At 41.2% G+C, this 24307-nt stretch overlaps 2 protein-coding genes across 4 annotated transcripts; both read left to right on the top strand.

Annotated features, from left to right (window-relative positions):
• The first annotated feature begins 473 nt into the window (after window positions 1-473).
• Window positions 474-15078, top strand: hnf4a (hepatocyte nuclear factor 4, alpha). Of its 3 annotated transcripts, XM_069660153.1 has the most exons (11): window positions 474-489; window positions 10092-10181; window positions 11083-11257; window positions 11785-11879; window positions 12262-12368; window positions 12450-12605; window positions 13037-13124; window positions 13227-13379; window positions 13495-13731; window positions 14417-14539; window positions 14936-15078. In XM_069660153.1, exons 2-11 carry the CDS (start codon window positions 10094-10096, stop codon window positions 15076-15078), a joined length of 1365 nt encoding a protein of 454 aa, XP_069516254.1. In that variant the 5' UTR covers window positions 474-489; window positions 10092-10093. The 3 variants fall into 3 exon arrangements, with proteins under 3 accessions (XP_069516254.1, XP_069516253.1, XP_069516252.1); XM_069660152.1 differs by lacking the exon at window positions 474-489 and having other exon boundaries at window positions 10073-10181; XM_069660151.1 differs by lacking the exon at window positions 474-489 and having other exon boundaries at window positions 10073-10181; window positions 14417-14566; window positions 14933-15078.
• Window positions 15079-17573: 2495 nt separating this feature from the next.
• Window positions 17574-23758, top strand: ttpal (tocopherol (alpha) transfer protein-like). The gene is made up of 6 exons (XM_069660634.1): window positions 17574-17660; window positions 17999-18225; window positions 18855-19098; window positions 20084-20277; window positions 20435-20545; window positions 22575-23758. Exons 1-6 carry the CDS (start codon window positions 17642-17644, stop codon window positions 22851-22853), a joined length of 1074 nt encoding a protein of 357 aa, XP_069516735.1. The 5' UTR covers window positions 17574-17641; the 3' UTR covers window positions 22854-23758.
• The last annotated feature ends 549 nt before the right edge of the window (window positions 23759-24307 follow it).

Raw genomic sequence — 24307 nt, 5'->3', positions numbered from 1 at the left:
CTTAAAGCCCAGCTCCAGTCGTGTTTTAAGACATATAAAATGCTCTGCTTGAAATAATTAATTGTGTCTGATATGTTTTTTTTCTGCAAAATACGTTTAATTACCTTGTAAAAATCCTCCCAATGCATCTCCTCCCTCTCCCTCATCAAACATTCCTGAATCTGTATAGGCCCCGCCCACTATGCACATTTCCAACCGCTCACTCTGTCGTGAAAACAAAACACGTCTCTGCCATCGTTTAGTGGCAACTTGTTGAAACTTAGCTAGCTTGAAATGTAGTCATTAGTAGAAGTAAAGTTAGCAGTCAGTAGTGAGTTTGCAAAAATGAAGGTGACGGTTACAGCTGGCTCGCGCATCACCGAAGTGGTTGCCATAGGTTACACATAATGTAATGCATAGCGTCACCCCGTCCATTAACAGGATTGGCTCCTTAGGTTTGTGACGACTCAAACCTGCCAATCTGAAAACGTGTTGTTCAGCCTGTCCTTGGTACACTGCAGTTTAAAAGCAGACAGGCCCAGCCATGGAGATGACTGCTGATGTTGTCCCTGATGTGTCTTGTAGCACATGAAGAACACCACATGGAGATGTTTACAAGGTTAAACTGGACGGGGGTCTTTAAGTGATTATTTTGAGATACTACATCATAATTTTCTCTTTATGTTAACATAGTTAGTCACAACTTTGAGATACTAAGTTATTTTATTATATGAAGTCTTTATTTTTAGATACTACATCATTTTGAGAGTATCTCATTAGGTGAACATACTGAGTCACTATTTTGAGAAAGATAGTTAGAGAAGAGAGTTTGAGAAGTCATTGTTTTAAAAGTTTCTAATTGTTATGACTTCTTTATTGGCAGAATTGGGCCTCCACACTGAGCTGACTTGCTGAAGTTGAATCCCTGAATATTTAGTGCCTTGTTATTGAAGCAGTGGAGGTTAAATGTCTATCGATTGTGTGATGACTGAAGGACCTGCAGAGAATCAGAGAGATAAAGGTGCTCAGGGCTGCTGACGGAGGGGATCAGGTCTGCAGTCAAAATGAATTCTCAGCAAAACACAGTTAATGATTACAGAGTCTTATCACAAACTGTGATTGATTTACGTCTTGCATGGCTCTTCGTGTTTATTGATGCAATTGTTTACTTATTCTGTGCACAGAGGCTACTTTAGTTCTTCAGACGCGCTGCATGTGGAACAAGATGAAGCTTATTTTTGTAGATTAAAAGTTCAGAATTTTGCCGTCAGTTTGTTGTAATGAAGGGTTGTTTTGACTTTAAAAATAAGTATATGACATGAATAGATATTTTAAGTGTTTGTGCATAAGAACAAAAAAACTTGTGGACTAAATTTAGTAATGAAATGATCTGCAACACAAAGGGAATCACAGAAAGACTCTGAAATACTTTGAAAGAAACGTACAATTCATCCTTCCCTCATTTATTTACCTAAAATGTTTTCATCCTGTTCTACAGTGAGATCCTGAACAACTAAACTCTTACGGTTATAAATAGTCATCATAGGTGAGGACGATGTTACATCTTTTACTTATAGAAAACACAGGTAAACATCCACTTAAAAGTCATATGGCTAAAGAGAAACCAAAAATAAACATCTAACAGTATGTATTCATGCACCATGGAAAGACCTCATTGAGCTAATGTTTAGCAGCTTATTTCCGTGATTACATGTGTCCTTTTTTGCACAAACCCTAAAAACAAACTCTTACATCTCCAAAGGGAATGAACTGGCTTTCGTAAACATGGCTTTTAGGCCTCGGAGGACAGATTAGCTCCGCTGGAAGTGACGAGGTCTGTTGTTTGACCCCAAAAAGCGAAATCAAGTTATTAAACTGAGCTGTATCAAATCAGTTTCCTCTACAACACGGGTACAACACATTAGGTCAGGCTAAACCCTCTTGCACAACACAATTTGGGAATAAATATTTTCTTTCAAAACAGGTAATTTAATCCTGACAAAAATCAATGTGTGTCTTTGTAAGCAACGACACTAAGTGACAATATTCCGGTGGCACAGAAAATATGATATTCCCGCGGTCAGCCACAGGGGCTTGCATAAGCGGTGTTATTTGCAGATAGTTATCTGTTGACAAGGTCTTTGCCATGACACTCTACTCACCTATCTCCTCCATCTACTGCAGGAGAGCAGAGCAGCAGCCTGTTTCTGCTGCAGCCAGCACATTGTCTCCTTCTGTTTCTCTCTTATCAACATCAACACGCTCCTGGACGAGTTTTACAGACACTCACATTCCCCCTGTGGTGCAGCTCGCTTAGAAAGAAACAAAATAAGTCCCCTTAGAGTTTATATTCCACATCTTTTTAACTCCTCCAGGCCACCATTGTCGTATTTTTCCTCCCAGCTGCTGGTTTCCTGCATTTTAACCTTACTGTGTTGCTTCCCTGCCGCCTGCCTTTCACATCGGACTTGGGGAAATGAAATGTAGTCATTGAGGAGAAGGTACAAATAGGCAGTGGTTGCAAATGGAGTTTGGTCAGTGGTCGGAGATTCCTATTCAGAAGATAGACAGGACTTTGTTCACAAACTGGAGTTTGAAGTTTCAAAGGGGAGAATCACACAAGTGTTACATCAGGTCTCAGCGAGCCTTTGACTTTTAGCCCCGGGGCAGGAGTTTGGGTGACTGATTATAAGACAGCGCGCTCTGGCCCATCACATTTCAACATGGCAGCCTCCCACACTATACAGCAGCTATTTAACTGCTAAATGTCAGCCAAAGCCATTATCATAGGGCTGTGTAAAAGAGCTGCGTCAGCTTCAACAACTTGGCTTATCACCAAGTCATTTCATGCCAACAGACATAACAATACGACAAAAATAATGCATATATAGTTTGATTTTATTCATAAAACACATGCACATCACACAGTCACAAAATTAAACAGACACACACTAAAGAGGAAAAGTAAAAGATGCAGATTCTTTCCAACATGGCCTCTCTAGCCTCTTCTTAATTTTAAAACTTGTGTGACATACCGATGTATTTGTTTGTTTTCTACATTATTTATTATTTACATTTATTTAAGCAGGAAAAGCCACATTGAGATTAAAAAATCTCTTTTACAAGAATGTCCTGGCCAAGACAGCAGCAGCATATTTTAACAAAGTTTCAGACGTAGTCGGCATATTCTGGGTCACATAGCAGAAAGTCATCAATCAAAGCATCTACAACCTGATGACATTTCTCCATTTCTCCTATTTCATTGCCTTTACTTGTTTTAACTGTTTTTAAAAACAGCTCTAGATTCTAAGACTTTCAAGTCAGATTGTAACCTGCTCTAAAATTTGGTTAAAGTAATGGTGGATAAAGATCCATAAGAACCACAATGTGCATCTTATTCTGTACAATCTGTAAGAAGGACTATTGTTGCAAAAAGTTTCTGCATAATTACATTAAAGCTACAACCATGCTAGCAGATCTGTGAGGCACTGTGAGCTAGATGCTAACTTCACCTTGCTAACATGCTCACAATGACTGTGCTAACATGGTGGTGATTTGCAGGTTTTGAGCCAATCGTCACATTGTAGTTGAGTGTGTCAGCATGATAACATCAGCTAAACTGAACACAATGTAAAGCTGAGGCTGATCAGAATGTAGTTTTTCAGGTATGTGGTGTTTGTCATCCTCTGTCTTAACTCTTCTCTTTTCCTTTTTCAAAAAAGTCAACATATTCTTTCCTCACATAATGTCGTCCTTTGGTTGGCTTCTTGAAGCTGTATTGCCTGAACGGACGCCCAGAAAGAAGTGGTGTTTTTGTCAATCTTGTCAACTAGCAACAATAAAGTGGATGTGGGAATCGGGAACTTTGGATTGGTCGATTGTTTTCAGGATATTTTGACCAAAAAGACTGACTGGCCGGTGGACTGGCAGATATTTGGATAATAGATCCATGTTGCTAGCTTGACTTAAAAATTATATGCATAGTCAATTTTTTTATTTTTTATTTTAAGATTATTTTTTTGGCCTTTGGCTTCATTTATAGGACAGGTGAAGATAGACAGTAAATGTTGGGAGTAGAGAGTGGGGGATGACATGCACCAAATGATTGGCAGACCGGGAGTCGAACCTGCGATCAGTGCAACGACGAATGTAGCCTCTGTACATGGGGCGCCTTCTCTACCAACTCAGCGAAACAGCACCCCTGCATACTGCAATACTGAACACATCCAACAGACATCGCCAAAGAGATACGCAGGTTGACACCAATAACATGTCTGAGCTTTGATAATAAAGTTACACCCTGTGCCAGTTAGCGTAGCTTAGCATAAAGACTGGAAACAGGTGGAAACTTGGCTCATTCAAGTTCAACAAAGCAGGTTTACCAGCAGTTGTTTATCTCACAAATAAATATGCTACATCTTGTTTCTTTAATCGAAAGTAAAAACAAAGTGAAAATTTTACTGCCTACAGTAGCCAGCTTGGCTCGATGTTGCCGCCTGTTTCCAGTATTTTGTGCTTCTCCAAATGTCCAAAATTCTCCAAAATGTTAAACAAGTCCAATTAGAAAGATATTATTTGTTAATATTTGTGGTAATCATCACACTTTTTGTGCTGGGTAACAACTGTAAGTTTCATCATCAGCAGAGCTTATCACCAGATCATGGTGACTTCATATTATTTGTCACCATAATGAATATTCTGTTCATACGGCTTTATGCTTTACAGCCTCCTGCACGTGACTATCCACTATGGGAATGTGGGTACAGTATGTTAAGACAACCCCCCCCCCCACCTCAAAATGCTGATAAGTTCTGTGAGACTTTCAAGGTGGCCTATCCAAGTCATCAGGACAGTTTGTCAGTTTGTGATTAAGAAAGCAATAACCCAGCAGATTATACTTTATAGTCCTGTATACGACTGTTCCTTGAGGAGTTCACAGAAATTTAAGATGGGAGCAGCGATAAAGCGCTTTAATGACGGGGGAGATAAGATTTGCTCTGAGTGACTCATTCATAGCTCCACACTGATTCTCCCATCATCACCCTCTCCTCCCCCTCTCCTCCCCCTCTGCTTTGAAATAATCAGCACACGCTTCTTGAGCAAATAAGGGCATTGCAGAAGAGCAGATCGAACACGGAGACATGTTGTAATGGTCGACCTCTGTACACACAAGCGAAAAAACACGATGGAGAATCAGAGCGCGTAATAAGCTGCTAATCATCTTTTGATCATGGGCGTAGTTTCTGTTGAGTTAATCATGTTGTTAAAGATCTTCACAGCATTTTCATACAGTACGACCCAAAGATCAATCACTCTAAATCTACCTTCTGCTGCTTTAATCACTTCTACTTTCATTTCTGATTGGATCACTGCGAGAGGTCAGTATTTAATCACTGACAGTCGTGTACAGAAGCCCGCAGGAATGTTACGGTGTTAACCTGCTGGAAGAAAAATAATTTTATGAGCTGCCAGTATAATTTGAGTGTATGGTTAACAAGAGCACCTACGTGGAGGTTTACTGCCTCTGAGGTCTGCATGAACTCGGGATCGTTGACCTACTGCTATGTTCTGGCACTTTCTCTTCAAATACACGACTACTGTTTGCTGTGTGACATGAGAGAGGCGGACACTTTGAGCAAGCAGAGAATTTATTCTCAAAAACAGTCAGATTCAGGATAATGTCCTGAAGAAGTCCTGTTTGAAAACCACCCAGAATAACTGAACATATGCAGCTTGTTTAACGATATTAATATTCAAAAACGTATTTTAGCATCTTAAATGGGGCATGTTTCAAATCAGTACTCACACCTTTCTACCTCCCCAATTAAGGATTAAAAGCAGTACACAGTTCAAGCTTTTAACACACTGTCTGCACAATGTAGTTGTTTGCAGACATTTTTCAGTGTTTGTTTATGTAATCAACAAGAACTCATCCCAAACTGGCATAATAACAGTAAATATATCAGTAAAACAACGCTGCAATCACGTATAAAGACAATTTAAATGTATTCAAAATTCATGAAAATATATTTAGCTTTAATGTTCAGTAGTTTGACCAACAAATTCAAGCTCCACTTACTTGAGTTAATCTGGCAACTTCATCCACATCTCTTTACCTTTGTTAGCAATTTTTGTTTATTTTAATATTGAAAGGATTTAGAATAAAAAAACATCAATATCCCGGCGTCTTGTGAATATATTTGAAAACTTACAGATCATTTTCCATTTTTCAAGAGATGTAATCAATCTGTGCAGACCAAAATGCCTCTGGACGCTACAACCAATCAGAGCAACAAAACATGATGTAGCGTTAGCCTGCTAAGCTAGGTAGCTAGTTCCAACATCACACAAGTTTAAATAAACACACAGACATTCAGCATGACATTATTTTGTAGCCAACACCCACCATTTGTCCGTAATATGAACATAATTTATTTAATACTGATACAGCATAAGATTCAGAACGTTACACGTCAGCGGCAGCCATCTTGGTTGTTTTCAAAAATGCCTCAATGGCGATTAAACCCTCCCGATATTAGAGAAACAGTTATGATTGGCCCGACCTAAATCAGGTCAGATGAAAATCTTTCTGAAAGAGACGAGGGCCAGACTTATGTACCAGCACGAATAACACATGAACGTGAACAATTCCTCTTGATCCCAGGTTTATATATTTAAGAATTAATTGACCAAATTGACAACAGTATTCCAAGTTTAAAACCTCTGATTAATTGTCTGTAAATAATCTGTCACTTAGAGATTTAGGCTTTTGAACACATGACCTGCAATTAAAAACGTATCCCTATTAGGAATGTTTAACCATTTAAGTTATTTTAAATCAGGAACATGTAACTTATCATCTTCTTGTGTACCTTCTTTAACGCTATTATGTTAAGTGTGTAACTTAAGCATATAGTGTATATGAACACTTAATAAGTGATCTGTAACAAAAATAAGTAAATATAAAAACATAAAAAACATTTATTGTGGGCGCTGGTTTGGCTCGGTTGGTAGAGCAGGCGTCCCATGTATAGAGGCTACAGTCCTCGTCGCACTGATCGCAGGTTCGACTCCCGGTCTGCCGATCCATTTGGTGCATGTCATCCCCCACTCTCTGCTCCCCACATTTCCTGTCTGTCTTCAGCTATCCTATGAATAAAGGCAAAAAACCCCCAAAAAAATAATCTTTAAAAAAAAAGAAAAAAACATTTATTGCTGTCATAAATACTCCAATTTTATACTTATACTATACTTTATACGCTAAATATGATCACAACTGTATCATCATATTGCTAACAATTATTTAGTGTTTACACAGCAGCTTCACTTCTGAGGAGTTACATAGAATAGAATAGAATGTCCTCATGTGTCTTTAAAACTCTGTCCTTTTATTAGTATGATAAACGACACGTTTAGCTTTAATATCCTGCTTATAAACAACGAATAAGGGTTATCGCAACAAAAAGGCAAAGGGATTTTTTTCCTTTGGTTTCTGGATTATTACATAAAATAATCTCCGTAGCATACGAAAGTTTATGATTCATTAAGCAAGATAATCTTCATAAATGAGCCATTTCTATGATTATTGAAGCGTGAAATGAATCGCCAGAATAAAACAGGCTGTGTGAAAGGGGATCATGTTTAGGCTCTTTTTAAATGGCTCAAATCTGAACTCAACCATAAGCCTCGAGTTAATTTATAATCCCTTTTGTGTATTAATGTTTCTCCTAAACGGACCCACGTACGTGTACTATATCCACATCGTATTTTTTACCTCTATTTGCTGAGATAATCCAGCAGAGGTCCTTGAGATGTTTGTTTGCAAAGAGCTGCAGAAAAGAAGTGTTTCATTCCTGCTGCAAAATACTCCCATTGCAAATTTAGTGTTTCTAAAATGCATCTTGAATATGTTGTGAATCACTGAGGAGCCGTCCCTCCAACAACAAGTGTTCTGGATCTGGGTCAGCCTCACGTGCAACCTGCATTTTCACAAACAATGAAGTCTTTTACATACAGGCATCACTGCGCTTTAGCAAGACTTATAACCCCTGTTAATATGCGGGAATTAACTCAGATTTAGGCATTACACATGGAAGTAGGTCTAAATATGATCGACTGATATGATCTGACCAGCTGGTTTACTGTGCGGGGAGAAGTACTCAGAACCTTTCCACAAGTAAAAGTAGCAGTGCGCCTGTGTAGAAGTACTATAGTACTTTATTAAAGTGCAGTAAAGTCCGGCAAAACGAAACTACAGTTATAAACTGATCATATGATTGTGAGCAAAGTCTTAATTTGCAAAGTAAATGCAGCTGTCAGCGTGGATGGATTACTGTACAGCGTCAGTCTGACGTTATTGTCAACATATTTTGTTGGAAGGTCACTGTTGTTAAAAGTCGTGGTATTTTGGTCATGAAGTCTTTCATGTCGTCTGTAATATAAATCCACTATTTGTTTATTTTCTTAAATTCATTATACGTACTAAGTAGAAGTGGGAATCACAAGTCACGGTATCATACGATACCATGCAATATGATACGATACGATATGTGACGCTCGTCACATCATAACGATAATATCACAATATCTGATTAACTTGTTAATTCCCATTCACGTAGCCCTCATTCATGTCATAAGTGGCACAAAGAGAAGTCATGTTGTGATGCGGTGAATCAAAATTGCCGTTTATTTGTATTTTAAAAGATCGATATTTGGCGATATTTTTTGCAGGACGACGATATATTGCTGTATTGTTATTTTGTCCCACCCCGAGTACTAAGTACAATAAAATCAAGCTATTTAAATCAGTTTGACAACAGAGTAACTGTTTTTATCTAAGGTTTCTTATGATAATATGTAGTAGAAGTGTGCAGAGAAGTGTTGGTGTAGATCTGTTTTGGCAGGAAGCTTTTTGGCAGACTCTGCAGGTACAATTTTTGAACCATCTGCAGCACTTGAGACGTCCGCTTCAGCTGCAAAACAACTTAAACAATTTGTGTCACTTCCACTTCGTATAAACAGCCATGGTTTACAGGTACAAGTTCAATATTTCCCTCTGAAAAGTCGAGGAGTGGAGGTATGAAGTTGCATAGAGTGGAAATACTTAAGTACAATGTTTTAAGCACAGGACGTCAATCAATCAATATTTGTTTTTATTTAGAGCCAAATTACAACAAAAGTTATCTTACTTAACAAATAGAGCAGGTCTAGACTGAATTCTTTGTTAGGTTATTTAGAGAGACCAAACATTAATCCACCAAGAGCAAATATTTGGCAACAGTGGCAAGAAAAACCCTTCCTTTTAAGAGGCAGAAACCTCGAGCAGAACCAGACTTATTGTGAATCTGATGCAACCGAAAGAGCCGAGAAAGTGGGAGAGAGAGCGAGAGAGAGAGAGAGAGAGAGAGAGAGAGAGAGAGAGAGAGAGAGAGAGAGAGGCCGAATAGGAGAGGTGGATACAGACAGATGAGCAGCCACAGAAATAACAGATAATGCAGACTTACAGAAGCAATGCTAACAGTAATATTAGAACCCTGCAGGCACAAGAAGCTAACCTTCATCTGCTTCATACTGAATGAGCTGTGTAGTGTGTGTGCATGTGATAGCAGCACGTACAGTGTTGGCTATAAAATGAACTGGTTTAGGGTGGTGCAGCAGTGATTTGGCAAAGGATTGACTGATACGACTCATGGAAGAATTGTTGATCCATTACTGCGAGAGAGGAGATGGTGGATATCAAAGTTGTTCTACTATCTCCTTCAAAAAAACCACAAGCCTGTGATTTGCCATTGAAGGGTTTTAGTTAACCATCAACCAGCAGAGAGACACTCCACCTCTGCTCGGGTTAGCTGCACGAGGGAAGCTCTGCTGTCACTCACTGGTCTCCTCTCTGACACCAGCAGGTCGCCATCACACTCAACTGGGCCGGGGGAGCTACCTTGTTAGTGGGCGGAGCTAAAGGCCAAAAAAAAGAGGGAGGGGGGGTTTAGTGGAGGTGTGAGAATGGAAGGAAGAGGAGGGTGGAGGAGGTGGGGGGCACATTAGCTTCTTGGACAAGTCTTTCTGCCCCTCTGTCAGGTAGTAGAGAATCTGTTGGTCCAAAGCGCTGGCAGACATGGACATGGCAGACTACAGCGAGGCTCTGGACCCAGCTTACACCACGCTGGAGTTCGAAAACATGCAGGTGCTCCCACTGGGCACAGGTGAGTCACATATATGCAGCTCTGGCGTTTGAACTTTGAAACTTTGACTGATTTAAAACTTTGGTTGTGCAGCGGAGCGGGACGGAGGGAGCTCTGGCAGGGAGTGATAAAAAGGGGTCATTTGTCCATCCGCTCGCGCTCGTTCAGTGGTCTTCTGTTTTATCACCAAGAGTAAAACATTAAGAGATTTTGATTTACGAGACTCCGCTGTATTCTCACTCGGGGTCATTTGGTCGAAGCAATCTGAGCTTGTTTCGGCGTGTGGAGTCAGACTGATTACAGCTGTCTGATATTCATACATTAATGAAGCAGAAGTTTGAGTATCTCCTGTTACAAACGGTCTTTTCCCACAGAGTCTGACGTGAGGAAAAAGGGTCTCACAATGACACCAACTTATTTATAAATGCACTCTCCCATGACGTCTGGCTCGGATCCTGATTCTTAAATTCCCAATGAGACCAAAAGAAAAGTAAAACAGGACTTCTCCCTTCCTTTCATGTCTCTACTCTATTATATAAAAGAATAACAGTGTGTGTGGAGTCAGCCTGTATGTGTCATGACATGCTCTATGATTGATTGACCCGGTCTGGTGACTGTGTGGGTGACTAGAAAGAAAGCTGTCTCCAGTGATTGCCTGTTCTGAGGTAATCAAGCCGACATCAGTGACTCTCTGTTGACTCTGTTTGAGCCACTCAGGCCGGTAACAGATCCTCATGAAGGCCGGCTGTCGGTGATCAAACCGGGGCCGTTCACACCTTCTTTAATCAAACCAGCCGTCAAGTAGAAACACCGCTTTAAAGCTTAAACATATTTCTTTATCTTATTATGACTAAAGAACCCTCTTCCTCTGGTTTCCTCCTGCCCTCATGAGACATTTTCTCTCTCTCTCTCCGTGTGTCAGACTCCTCACCAGCTGAGAGCGGCAACATGAACGCCCCGGGCCACCTGGGGGCGGGCAGCCTGTGTGCCATATGTGGAGACCGAGCCACCGGCAAACACTACGGAGCGTCCAGCTGCGACGGCTGCAAGGGCTTCTTTAGACGCAGCGTCCGCAAAAACCACATGTACTCGTGCAGGTGAGGACAGATCTGTGACGGAGGAAGGAGATTGGATGTGGCACTGAAGCAAAACATGCACATGCAGCCTTAAACTGGATCTAAACTCTGCACTGATGTTTCAGTTAAAGCAAATTTTTTTCACTAAATTGGAAATAAATACTGCAAAAAAAGAGACTGATTGCATCTAAGGCTGCAAATATTAATTACCAATCAATCTACAGATTAATCAATTGACAGTAAATAGTGAAACATGTCTGTTGTAGTTCCCCACAGGTCAGTGTGACTTCTCTAAATGTCTAGTTTTGTCTAAATACAACACAAGATTAAAAGACAAGATTGCAAAATACAAGATTTTCAGTAAAAAATAAAGAAAAGCATCAAATTCTTACGTTCAACAAGCTGGAATCAGCAACTATTTGTCATTTTTGCTTTTAGAAAAGGACCAAAACAAGTCTTAAAAACCCTGCAGCTCTCGCTGCTACACTCATTCAAGTGTCTTCTTTGATTCTCAGCACAAAAACAAACTTGCTCCACTTATTTTCCAGGTTCAATAGACAATGCATCGTGGACAAAGACAAGCGGAATCAATGCAGATACTGCCGACTGAAGAAATGCTTCAGAGCGGGCATGAAGAAAGAAGGTAGGAGCCTTTTTATCTTCACTCAATCTATTTGTTCTCGTGTGAAAACAACAGATTCTCTTATAAACAGAATTTCCCATTTAATCAGCAAATCACTGCCGAAGTGTGAGCCGGCCGCTGAATCAAGTGTGTTGCAATCCCCATGAGAGTAGCACTTTGTTAATGTTCACTCCGTGCAGCGCTGGAGTCTCTAACCAGCTTATGCTGAGCAAACACTTCCGAGCAATAATAGCCATATACTGATAAACATGACAACCTTGGAAGAGTCTCTGCGTTCTTTGTGTCACAAAGTGATGAAGAAAATTTAACTTTCTTTTACTGTTTTGCTGGGTTTTCATTTTATTTTGCTCTCACATTTGTCTTGATCTGTTTGTGTTTGTAGCTGTGCAGAATGAAAGAGACAGAATCAGCACCAGGAGATCGAGCTATGAAGACAGCAGTTTACCCTCCATCAATGCACTCATCCAGGCAGACGTGCTGTCAAGACAGGTAAGACCCACTACATCATACAACTATGATTAATCACCTGCAACAAGGTATCAAATGACATTTCTCCTCTTCCTCGTCTAGATCACCTCCCCCGCTCCCTTACTGAACGGCGACATCAGGACCAAAAAGATCGCCGCCATCACAGACGTGTGCGAGTCCATGAAGCAGCAGCTACTGGTGCTGGTGGAGTGGGCCAAGTACATCCCGGCCTTCTGTGACCTGCCCCTGGATGACCAGGTAAGACTCATACAGACACAGTGTACATAGTGGTATAGACACTCTGGTCACTCATCAACCAGGCGGCTCAAATACATAGTGTGGGCCTGCAGGAGCACATGGGGACTCAGTGAATATAAATATAAATGTAGATAAAAGATCTCAAAGGACGACAGGTTTTTGTCTTCATGCAACAGCTCAACTTCTTCAACCAGAGTGGTTAATGTATTTTAATCCTGGGTTAGAATATGATGAGCTGGTTTTAAAGTTATATCCCTCCTCAGGAATCATTGCAGAATCATTAACAGTGTCACCACCAGGCCTTGGTAACTGATTTGCTGATGTTGTATCAGTGAGGAAGCCAGCGTCTTCCAGGGGTTTTTGTTTTCTTCTGTAGGGTCAGAACTGCACAAGATCTCACAGCTTATATGTAAACATTCATTGTATTTCAGGTGGCGTTGCTGCGAGCTCATGCTGGAGAACACCTCTTGCTCGGCGCTGCAAAGAGATCAATGCTGTACAAAGACATCCTCTTGTTAGGTAAATCCCCCAATTCTGTAAAAAAAACATAAATGCAAATGGTCTCATCCTGGACTCGATTCTCAGGTTTTAAATCTCACCCTAAATGTGATTTTCCTGCAGGAAATGACTACATCATTCCCAGAAACTGCCCGGAGCTGGAGGTGGGCCGGGTGGCGGTGAGGATCCTGGACGAGCTGGTGCTTCCCTTCCAGGAGCTGCAGATAGACGACAATGAATATGCCTGCTTGAAAGCCATAGTTTTCTTTGACCCAGGTACTACTGACTCTTCTTTTGGATGTGTCTACAAACTATCAGCTGTATACATACGTAAAGTTACAACACATCTCATAAAAAACACTCTTGTTTTTTTGTTTTTTTTTGCATACAGATGCTAAAGGTCTGAGCGACCCTGGAAAGATCAAGCGGATGCGATACCAGGTCCAGGTCAGCCTGGAAGACTACATCAACGACAGGCAGTACGACTCCCGGGGACGCTTCGGGGAGCTGCTCCTGCTGCTGCCGACGCTACAGAGCATCACCTGGCAAATGATCGAGCAGATCCAGTTTGTCAAACTCTTCGGGGTGGCCAAGATCGACAACCTGCTACAGGAAATGCTTCTTGGAGGTGAGCCCTTTCAGATCATTTGGAACAAACAGATTCTACAAGTATAACTATATGATAGAGAGGAGTGTGGTCATCTATATAAAAGCCAAGGGAAACCCAGCATCCCTCTTTGTATTAAATTTAAGGAAGGAATATTAAGCGTCTTAAAAGTTTTAGGAATTTGTTTCGATACAAATTTGAAAATTTGAAATGTCAGTTTCTGTAAACTTTTCTTGATATTGGTTTTGAACTGAGCGTGATTAAGCTCTGGTATTTATGATGTCATTCATTCTGCAACTGAATCTTTCAGCTGTTCACACCGTACGTTAGCGATCCCAGCTCGCCAAGTATTCATGGCCTCGGTTGATACAGAGCTAACAGTTAGCATTGAGAACAAGAAGCTGTATCTCAGCTTCCATTGCATGTTTATGCTAACTGCTAACGATGCTCAGGATAGCTTTGAGACCAACTCAGGCAGCTCAAAAAAACTGTTTAGTTCTGCTTCTAATGATCACATGCACAGTTGTAGTTAGGACATGTCAGTGAAAATGCAATTGGTGAGGCCCATAAGATCTTGAGATGCTATTTTTTTAATCTACGTTTTCTTATGAAGGTTTATTTTTTGTGGAGGCTTAATGAGCCTCTCAACTTGCATATCCTCAGCCAACTTTCCAAAGGCTTGAAGTGTTTGCGTTTTGTCTCTCAGGTTCTGCAAATGAGGCTGCACATGCACCCCACTCTCTGCACCCTCACCTGGTTCAGGAGCACCTCAGCAGCAACATAATACTGAGCAGCAACATGCCCACGCCCATCCATAATGGTCAAATCTGTAAGTACACATACATTAAAAGAACTGTGAAATTTGTCAATCCAAGTTTGCTTAGAAGCATAATTAAAAGTGGACTGAAATCGATGATTGTTTAATTAATAGACTGGTAAAGTTCCCTCGCCCGGCTCCATGTGCAGCCTAGTCAGGAAGCTGGAAGGACAAACAGGCTTGGCAGAATAATCCTCTAAGTGCTCATTGGAAACTAATCTGGCTTATTTTGTCAAAGAGAACTTCTGTTATTCTTTCTTAACATGTTTAATACTCTGAGAAATTTCACAAAAGTGCTTATTCCTCATCTGAAAATTATGTTGCCCCAAGTCATACCCCAGAATGGTAAATATACACCTGCTTATGCTGCGCTTTCTCCCTCTAACTCGCTCCTGTTCTACTTTTCAGCCACTCCTGAAACCCCGATCCCGTCTCCGCCCACTGCCTCCAGCTCAGAACATTATAAAATGGCTCAGGGGGTCATAGCCACCGTGCCCAAGCAGCCGACCTCCATCCCTCAGCCGACTATTACAAAGCAAGAGGCCATCTAACAATCCTTTGTGTCCTTATTCCTTCAGTTTTCTATTGTGTTAAACCAGGGTGTTTATATGTATGTACACAATCAGCATTGAAGCTGTTAACTTGACTGAAACAATAAAACTAGCCTGATATGTAGAATGTAATTGCGATGATGTCCCTTGCAGATTGCTGTTTTTCTTCAGGGATTCATTTGTTCACACATGCAGCTGCAGTTGAGCTCAGCGAATGCCAGCAAAAAAAAAAAAAGCATTAAAGCTACTCAGATATGTTGTTGTTCTGTAAGATTAACACATAGAAATACTTTGTTGTATATATAGTTTATTATTGGGAAACATGACTTCCTTTAGCCTGGCCTCAGTGTGTGCAGTAGGGCTTATGTTAGACATGGTGACAGGATCATGTCAGTATTTTTTTGAATGTTACAACAGGCCTTACTTTGTCGTGTATTTAGTGTTGCACAGTATTTTATTTAAGCTCATTAGTGATAAAATGGTGTCAACATTCATTCAGCAATCTTCATTTTATCAAAGCTGGAAGAAAATCCCTTCAATGACTTCAGCTTCTTGAGGTGTCTTTAAATATTCTGTGGCAGGACTAAAATATCTGTGGTTTGTGATGTGATGGAAAGTGCATATTTAGTAAAATGTTCAAATTTACACCAAGAAATCTTGGCGCATTAGTGAACTCAGCCTGGTGCCACTTTGTAAAAGTCACCGGGCAGACACACTGAGGAAGTTTCCCAATAATATGTTGTTTTTAAAAAATATATTCTATTTTTTGTTTAGTACTTTGTCAAGGTTTAACTGATGGAATAAACTGTGCCTTGTAACCTGTACTGCCTTACAAAAACAGGAAATGTTTCGCCTTTCAATGTGAAGATGAATTAATAAATCTCAAGGTCTATTTTTACATTTTCTGCAGACCATATTTTGTACCATCTTTGGTTGTAAGAGAAGCGTTTTAGAAGGAAATAGAACTAATGCACATTCTCGAAAGCTATTGGTAGAACATGATGAAGAAGTCAGACGTGTTGGAAAGTCATAAATGGTCCAACGTGGCAGTGCTGCTTGCTCACTGATAGCCAGAGCAACATGTTGCTTCAGACTGATAAAGTGCCATAAAATCATTATAGATAGCACTGATTCAAGAAGAGAGGAAGGGGACACCTCCATGATTTATTCCTATATGCCAACAAAAAAACTCGATGTCAATATCAAGATGTTATATTTCCACTCAACTATAAATTGACATGACAGAAGTTTGACATGGAAACAATTACAAGCTTCAGACATTAAAGTTAACTTCACAGAAATCAAAGTTAAGTACTTCTTTTATTACCAGATCGCCAAACACTTATATAAGTATGAATTATTACTTAGATATGTTAAACTATCCATTTTCAAATTTAAGTAGAAAACATACCTGACAGACGACGTGTGCTGTAGCTTAGCGACGGGGATGAGTCAAAGCAATGTTTAGGCAAACTCTGCCATCTACCGCATTCAGGTGTAACTGATACATGTGGTGTGTCCTTAAAAAACGTGGGAAATTAATTTTTTAGGTCACATCAACTTCTCTGGTGCGTATACTTAATTAAAAAAGAAGCGATAGGTAGGCCTATCTCTAATCTTTGTACGAGGTAAACTTCAGGCAATTTAACTACGGTAGCCAACTGTGGAAAAAAAAGACGGAAAAAACACTGCTCAAAAAAATAAAGGGAACACTTAAACAACACATCCTAGATCGCGATGAATGAAATATTCCAGTTGAAAATCTTTATTCGTTACATAGTGGAATGCGTTGAGAACGAAATAACATAAGAATGATCAATGGAAATCACTCCTACGGCCCCCTCCACGTCTCCTGGTGTACTGGCCTGTCTCCTGGTATCTCCTCCATGCTCTTCACACTGTGCTGGGAGACACAGCAAACCTTCTCGCCACAGCGCGCATTGATGTGCCATCCTGGATGAGCTGCACTACCTGAGCAACTTCTGTGGGTTGCACACACCGCCTCATGCTACCTCTAGTGGTGAGGGCACTGGCAAAATGCAAAAGTGACCAAAAATCAGCCAGACAGGATGAGGACAGGGAAATGGTCTGTGGCCACCACCTGCAGAACCATTCCTTTATAGGGGTTGTCTTGCTAATTGCCTCTCATTTCCACCTGTTGTATGTTGCACAACAGCAGGTGAAATTGATTCACAATCAGTGTTACTTCCTAACTGGACAGGTTGATATCCCAGAAGTGTGATTGCCTTGGAGTAATGATTATGTGTTCCCTTTATTTTTTTGAGCGGTGTAGTTTCCGAGGGTCAATGAATGCAACATCACCATCAAAACAACTGACGTACGACTCGAACGCTCTGTAGCGTCGGCAGCGCGTCACGTGCCGCATATGGACAAATGAGAGAGCACCGTTTATCAACCCGGAAGAAGGATTTTCCTGACAGGTCGGTGAGATTTTTTGACACTGTGGTTTTGCTTTTGAGGCATTGCAGCATGAATTTGATGACATTTTATCACTTTCCCATGGATGCTCATAAAATACGTCTATGTTTGACCTAGACGGATCATGTTACCTGCATTTTCGGGTTGGTATTCAGTCATTATTCTGACATTAGTTCTGTCGCATCGGTTCTGCTCAGGATCAGGTTATATTAGCAAGCCCGTGTCGGCTGAGGCTCTGACTCAATGCTGAGCAAATACATACAGTGAGGTGGTGTTCGCGCTGTTATGGTGTTGAACGGATGTAACCTAATGTTCTCAGGTATCAGGGAACGACTTTCTTCCAGTATCTATTGTCCAATTCAGGTGGACAAGATGTATTAAGGGATGTAAACTGTGTGTGACAGCTGCTAGAAGCTAACTGCCCAGAGTCCTCCTTGTAGTTCTTTAATACCCTTTCTCTCGTGTGTTGCTTTACAAACAGCTTCATCCAGTCAGTCCATGGCTGATCAGCATGAGTCCATCGATCTCAGGTCTCCTCCAGTGGACCCATCAGAAGCTGCAGGACACAGCTGGTTCCCTGGACCCCCTCCGCCCATGTACTCCTGCACACTGACCCCTGAGCTGGTGGCCAAGGCACGCGAGGAGCTCCAGGAGAAACCGGAGTGGCGTCTCCGGGATGTCCAAGCACTGAGAGACATGATACTGAAGGTTTGCCACAAGAACATTTATTATTAATATATAAACAATCCTATTCCTGTTCATATGCCAGTATCATATTAGGCTAGTTAGGGCTTTATATGTTACTGGCTCTTTTCTTGGTATACTGCATACTTTCTCTGATTACAACTGTACATACTTTAGCTGCCTTTAAAACTACATACTTTGCAGTATGCATAAAATTGGAACAAACTACTTTGTCTGTATTGCTGTCTGGGAACGTGCGCCCTCTTGCTCATACACCTGTTGCCGTCCATTATGCAATATTTGAATGTGGCGTCACCTAAATCACCTGAGAAGGAGTCAACATTGAATTTTGATTTGACATCGTCAGTCGTAGACGTTCCGCTCTAGTGACGCTTGTGTTTATGTTACTGAGGAATAAAATATATCGGGCTCTTGATAGACACACTATTTTTAAAGAAGATTCAAGTCAGTGTTTTTTTTTTATCTTTATAATAAAAGAAGAATATAATAAGACGCACCCTAATAATATTGACATTATTCGGGTTTACAAAGGGTCATCTTTTGTTTTCCCAGTGTAACTGACTTTTCATGTGTTTGCAGTATTTACCAAACTCTTTGATCTGCTGTGCTCTCGTCTCCATCTGACTCCGCAGGAACAGCCCAATCTGAGGACCAGGTTGGACGACACCTTTCTCCTGCGCTTCCTGCGGGCCAGGAAGTTTGACTATGACCGCGCCCTGCAGCTGCTGCTCAATTACCAGGCGGGACGCAAAGCTTGGCCAGAGGTGTTCCAGGACCTGAAGCCGTCCACAGTGAAGCACGTCCTGGACCTGGGCTTCCTCACCGTCTTGCCTCAGCCGGACCCCAACGGACGATACATCCTCTGTCTGCGGCCAGGTGGGTGTCTAACTATATTGATTTTAGCATATATGAATTATAGGGTGGCTGATATTATCGGCCACTTTGAAACTGTGACAGATATATGGGTATTGGGGTATATGTTTTCCGTTATGGGGCAATATGAAAACCTTTAACAGAACATTATATGTATAAAACAATGCTTGGGGGATTTAGAAATGCTTTCAGAGCAGCAGAGTACAAGTTAACAATCCTCTCTGCACTATCTGCAGGACATGTAGCATCAGTTGACTTTAAGACTTTAAGACATTAAACTTTATTATCCCAGAGGGGACATTCTTTTTCACAGACTGTACAAACATAGACTCCAAATAAACACTGACAAAGTAAACAACCACTGTGCAAAACAAGGCAAAACAAAAACAAGACATGACACTCTCAGCGGGGCCTGTTGTTCAGGGAATCAGGCTTTTCCCAAACCGAGCTTTCCTGCACCTTAGAGTCCGGTACCTGGTCCTTGAGGGCAGTGGGGTGAGGTGGTCGTGCAGTGGATGTGTAAAGTCCTGTCCTATTGTGTTTGCAATGCGTGTAACGGCCCTGTTGTTGCAGTCTGTGAGGTTGGGTGTGGGTAGACCAATGATTTTTGCAGCAGTGTTGGTGATGCGTGTTAGTTTAGTCTGGTTTCTAACAGAGAGCATGTTGTAAAAGCAGGTGGAGCAGGACAGTAAAATGGGTTGGATGATGGTTTTGTTCAGCAACAGATGTGGAGCAACATAGAGTCCTCTGAGTTTACGGATAACTGAAAGTCTCTGGTGACTACGTTTGTAAATGTCTGTGATGTGGTGGTCAAAGGTAAGTTCATGGTCCAGTGTCACTACAAGGTATTTAAAACTGTTGTATATCAATTGCCATATCAGCATTTGGTCTCAAATATCCCATATCTGTTGGCTTTAATTAGTGATTATTCTTCCAACATGGACTTTACTCATGTTGTACAATTATCCCCCTCCATCTTCTCACACAGGAAAATGGAAACCAAACGATTATCCGTTTGTTGACAACGTGAGGGCCATTTATCTGACTCTGGAGAAGCTGATCCAGCCGGAGGAAACACAGGTGAATGGTATCGTCATCCTCGCCGACTACACCGGAGTGGGAATGTCGCAAGCATCCAATCCAGGCCCATTCCTCGCCAAAAAAGTAGTGAGCATCCTCCAGGTGAGAAGCTACCCTCGTCGTTTAGCCTCTCTTGAACACTGCCTTCTGTCGTGACTGCAGAGTGTTTGATATTTACAGGAGCACACAAACACTTGAAATGTTTGTCAGGAACCAGCTGTGCCTGTTTTCTAAATGCAGATTCTCTTCTCATTTGCAGGATGGGTTTCCAATCAGAATCAAGGCTGTTAACATCATTAACGAGCCTCGGATTTTCAAAGGCATCTTTGCGATAATTAAGCCTTTTCTGAAGGAGAAGATGGCAGAGAGGGTAACTATCATCCTTGAATTGTCTGTCTCTGTTTGTTTGAAACAAAGGGTTATTTTGAATCGTGTACCTTCCTGTGCTCCAGAAACATCATCTATTTTCATCTGAGAAAAAAAGGAGCTTTTCAGAGGAACGAATTCAAACTAACAGAAACAAAACTTCATGTTTTCTGAAACCTCATGAGAGGAGATTCTTTGTGTTCATTTAAACCTGCATTAACTGATTTTCATTCAGGTGGGGGCAGCAGAAACGAGCTTTTAGCACAACACTGACACGTTATTATGTATTCAGTCACTATGGCAAACTCGTTAGCACATAGATGCTAATTTACAGCAGATACTGAGCGACATTAGCATGCTATTGGACTCGTTCTTGGTCAGGCCACCAGAAAAATCTGGCTTTTTAGCTGCTCAATGCTCTGTTATGCTCAGCTAGTGTTTACTGTGTCTGTGTGGGCAGGTAACGAGAAACTTGATTTAGAGCTTTTTTTTTTGCCATCTGTAGCCGAAGCTTTGCATCTCTTTTTGATAAGACCGGTAAGATTTAGGAGGGTAACAATCCATCGATTTGGATGATAAATTGATTTAATCATCAACTGTACGATAAAGTTGACACAAAGGGAAAACATTAATCTATATATCATCATCTTTAAGATGTGCCTTAAAATCCCCAAATTCAAATGTCTCCTCTGAGTCACTGCTTCTATCCAGACACACATTCAAGTGCCTCGTAGATTATGGCAAACTACAGAGACAATCCTGATTATATTAGATCTAATATTTCCTCCGCTCTCAGGAATAAATCAGCAGTGTGGAAATATTTTAGATTTTGAATAAAAAAAAACGACAAGGCACATGAAACATGCAAACAATGGGCCTCATTTACGAACAGCGCGTACGCACGAATCTGTGCTTGAACTGTGCACACGCACTTTTGACACACAAATCTGGGATTCATCAATTTGTTCTTACCTAAATTTCTTCGTACTCTGCGAACAAATGTAGAACTCCCTCAGACCATGCGTACGCACAAATGATTAAAGAAATGTCCTAGGAAATGTTAACACACACCCTTTTAACTAAATGCATACTATATTAAAACTTCATTTATTGAAAAAAATGTCAATTTCTGCTGATGTGAAATTTTTCTTTTTACCTTTTGAGGCCATCTTTCACGTTCTTTCAGCTTCTCCGTAACACCGCTCTCTTCGTGCGGCACCAAACAGATGTCCTTATATAGAGAAATAGAGGCGTGGCAGTATGCTGATTGCAGATCGCGGACACGCGCCTGTCAATTTAGAATGGTTCTGATTTACTAACATACGCATGCTGGTGAGAACAAATTGGCCGGTACGCACGTGTCATAAATCCGACGGTGATTTTGCGCAAGCACTTATTTTTTGCGGAGAGTAAGAACATTTCTGTGCAGATATTAGTGAATGAGGCCGATTGTCTTTGGAGGAGAAAATACTCATGAAACGTAAAAAATCTGGCAACTAAAAAAGAAACACGTCATTGACCCTTTGTAAGTTTTTCACTTACACATGAGAGATGTGACACTTTTTAGTGAACAGAGGGTCTATTTTTCCTTGTTATTGAAAAATAAATCAGACTTTTTAGCATTAAAATGTCAGGAAGAGTTAAGTGATAAGATGAGGATGTCATACTTAAGTTGTTTATAGGTGAGTTGATATAAATGTAACTGATTGTATTAAATACACCAATAATATCATCTAATTTCGATGTCTGGCTCCTGAATTGAATCAAATCAGAATTGTATCTTGGCAGACTTTGTTATAATTTTCCAAAAAATCAATATGGTATCTTATCATAATGAAAATTGTGATGTACACCATAGTAACGACCAACCAGAACAGTAACGCCTGTTCACTGTAAAACCAAAGCTATGAAGCTTTTAGTTGGGTCTGTTTTATTACTCGGATGACACGACATGACGTATTAATCACTTTAAATAATGAGGCTGACCGTGAGTCCGATGACGTCACTGACATGTTACTTGTCTCCTCTCACAGTACGTCCTCCACGGCTCAGACCTGCGCTCTCTGCACAGAAACATCCCCCGCTCGGTCCTGCCGGAGGAGTACGGCGGCTCGGCGGGCCAGCTGGACATGCACGCCTGGTCCAGACTGCTGCTGGACTGTGAGGAGGAGTTCATAGTGGAGTTCTGCCAGCCGGATCCACTAGAGGGCGTGGTGCTCCCAGACTCCATGCTGTTTGACGGAGCGCAGGCCGGAGGGCAGGATGACGACACCTTCAGGGGGCTGCGCTCTCAGCTCTACTACTGTTACTGATGCTCTCTGAGGGTGCAAACACTCCCGTCACTGAGAGGACTCTGTCTGTTTCATTTGAAACATGTGTGTAGACTTTTACAGGGCAAGTTGCCAATATTATACATGATTTATTTTAGTAACAGAGCAGCCCTTCTAGAGGTGGATAGTCTTTTCTAGTTTACACGTAGTCCAGCATCTTACCGTGGTTCACAGGCAGCTGCAGGCTAAGGCAATGAGGCCCTTTGACATGACCCAGTGCATGTTGTGCCATTACTGGTGGCCTCTTTGGATCTGGAATTTAAGGGTCAGGTTCACATTTTTTCAATAGTTAGCGACCCATGTGTACATTGAAACCATTTTTGCTTGGTGTAATCATTCCTCTAGATCCCTGAGCGCATTGACTATTGCCTGCCAACTATTTATCCTCTGGGGGCGACAGCCAATGAGGACTATCAGGGCCGAGGTTCCTCTTCTTTGTGCTGTTACTTTTTTACAGTCTGAATCACAACTTCAGATGCAAGGTTGGGATTGGACTTGAGAGACCAGAAACATGATTAGTTTATTATCTGAACTACTCGCTAGATATCTATTAGAGATTATAAAAAGCAAACTTGATGTTCAACTTTTACAAATGAGGTCCAGGATTGAATTTCAGCCAGTGCTTTTGTCTCTTTTCATCTCTACACTACACTACATGTACTGTTTTCCTACACGCATCCGACCGCTCAAACATTAGTTGTCAACTCTGCTAGGATCAAGGACTACAAACACACTACAAACGGAAAACAGAATGCTTGTTGTACCAAAATGGCTAACTGATAACTTTGGAATACGTTTTTACCATTGACTGTATATATAGATGGGCGACGTGTCTGAACCTCCTCTCGTTGTACAAAAGTAAAGCCGAAATACTCCCAGAAGCGGGCGCTGCCATCTTGCAAATTTGTATCCAGAGTGTGTGTAGTAGAAATCGGCTGGTGGAGTCTTGATTTAAGTCCCGCCCCTTCCTCTATCCAAAACACACCTTTACCTTGTGTCCTTGCCGTGTTGGAGCCCTCAGGTGGGCTCAGTCTGCAGCAGAACAGCTTCTCGTGTCGGTCTGAAGCAGATATTCACGCTTATGGAAAGTTCAGTGACTGTAGTGTTCGTGTTAGTTACGTCTCCTCTCGCCGTTCCTCCTCTACTCTGCTACACGGGGACAGAACGCTGCAGGAGCCCCATTTGTCAACAGAGCTGTCAATCATGAGGCCACACCCCCTTTTTTAGCATCAAATAACTATATAATAATTAAAAGTAAACTTGTCAGAAAAATGAACACTTGGACATAAATCAGCATGATAAGAACTAACTATAATGACAGAAACCATGTTTGACGTGTATTTTGATTTTATAGCTTGACTCATGTCCCATCTGTTAACATGATGGAGGCGGGCTTTATGAGCTATACTGCAGCCAGTCAGCAGGGGGCGATAGAG

The sequence above is a fragment of the Semicossyphus pulcher genome, unplaced genomic scaffold, assembly GCF_022749685.1.
Source record: "Semicossyphus pulcher isolate SPU_LCO1_2020_fin unplaced genomic scaffold, fSemPul1.0.p SCAF_13, whole genome shotgun sequence".
In the NCBI taxonomy this organism is placed as follows: domain Eukaryota; kingdom Metazoa; phylum Chordata; class Actinopteri; order Labriformes; family Labridae; genus Semicossyphus; species Semicossyphus pulcher.
This window is presented reverse-complemented; position numbering and strand designations above follow the sequence as displayed.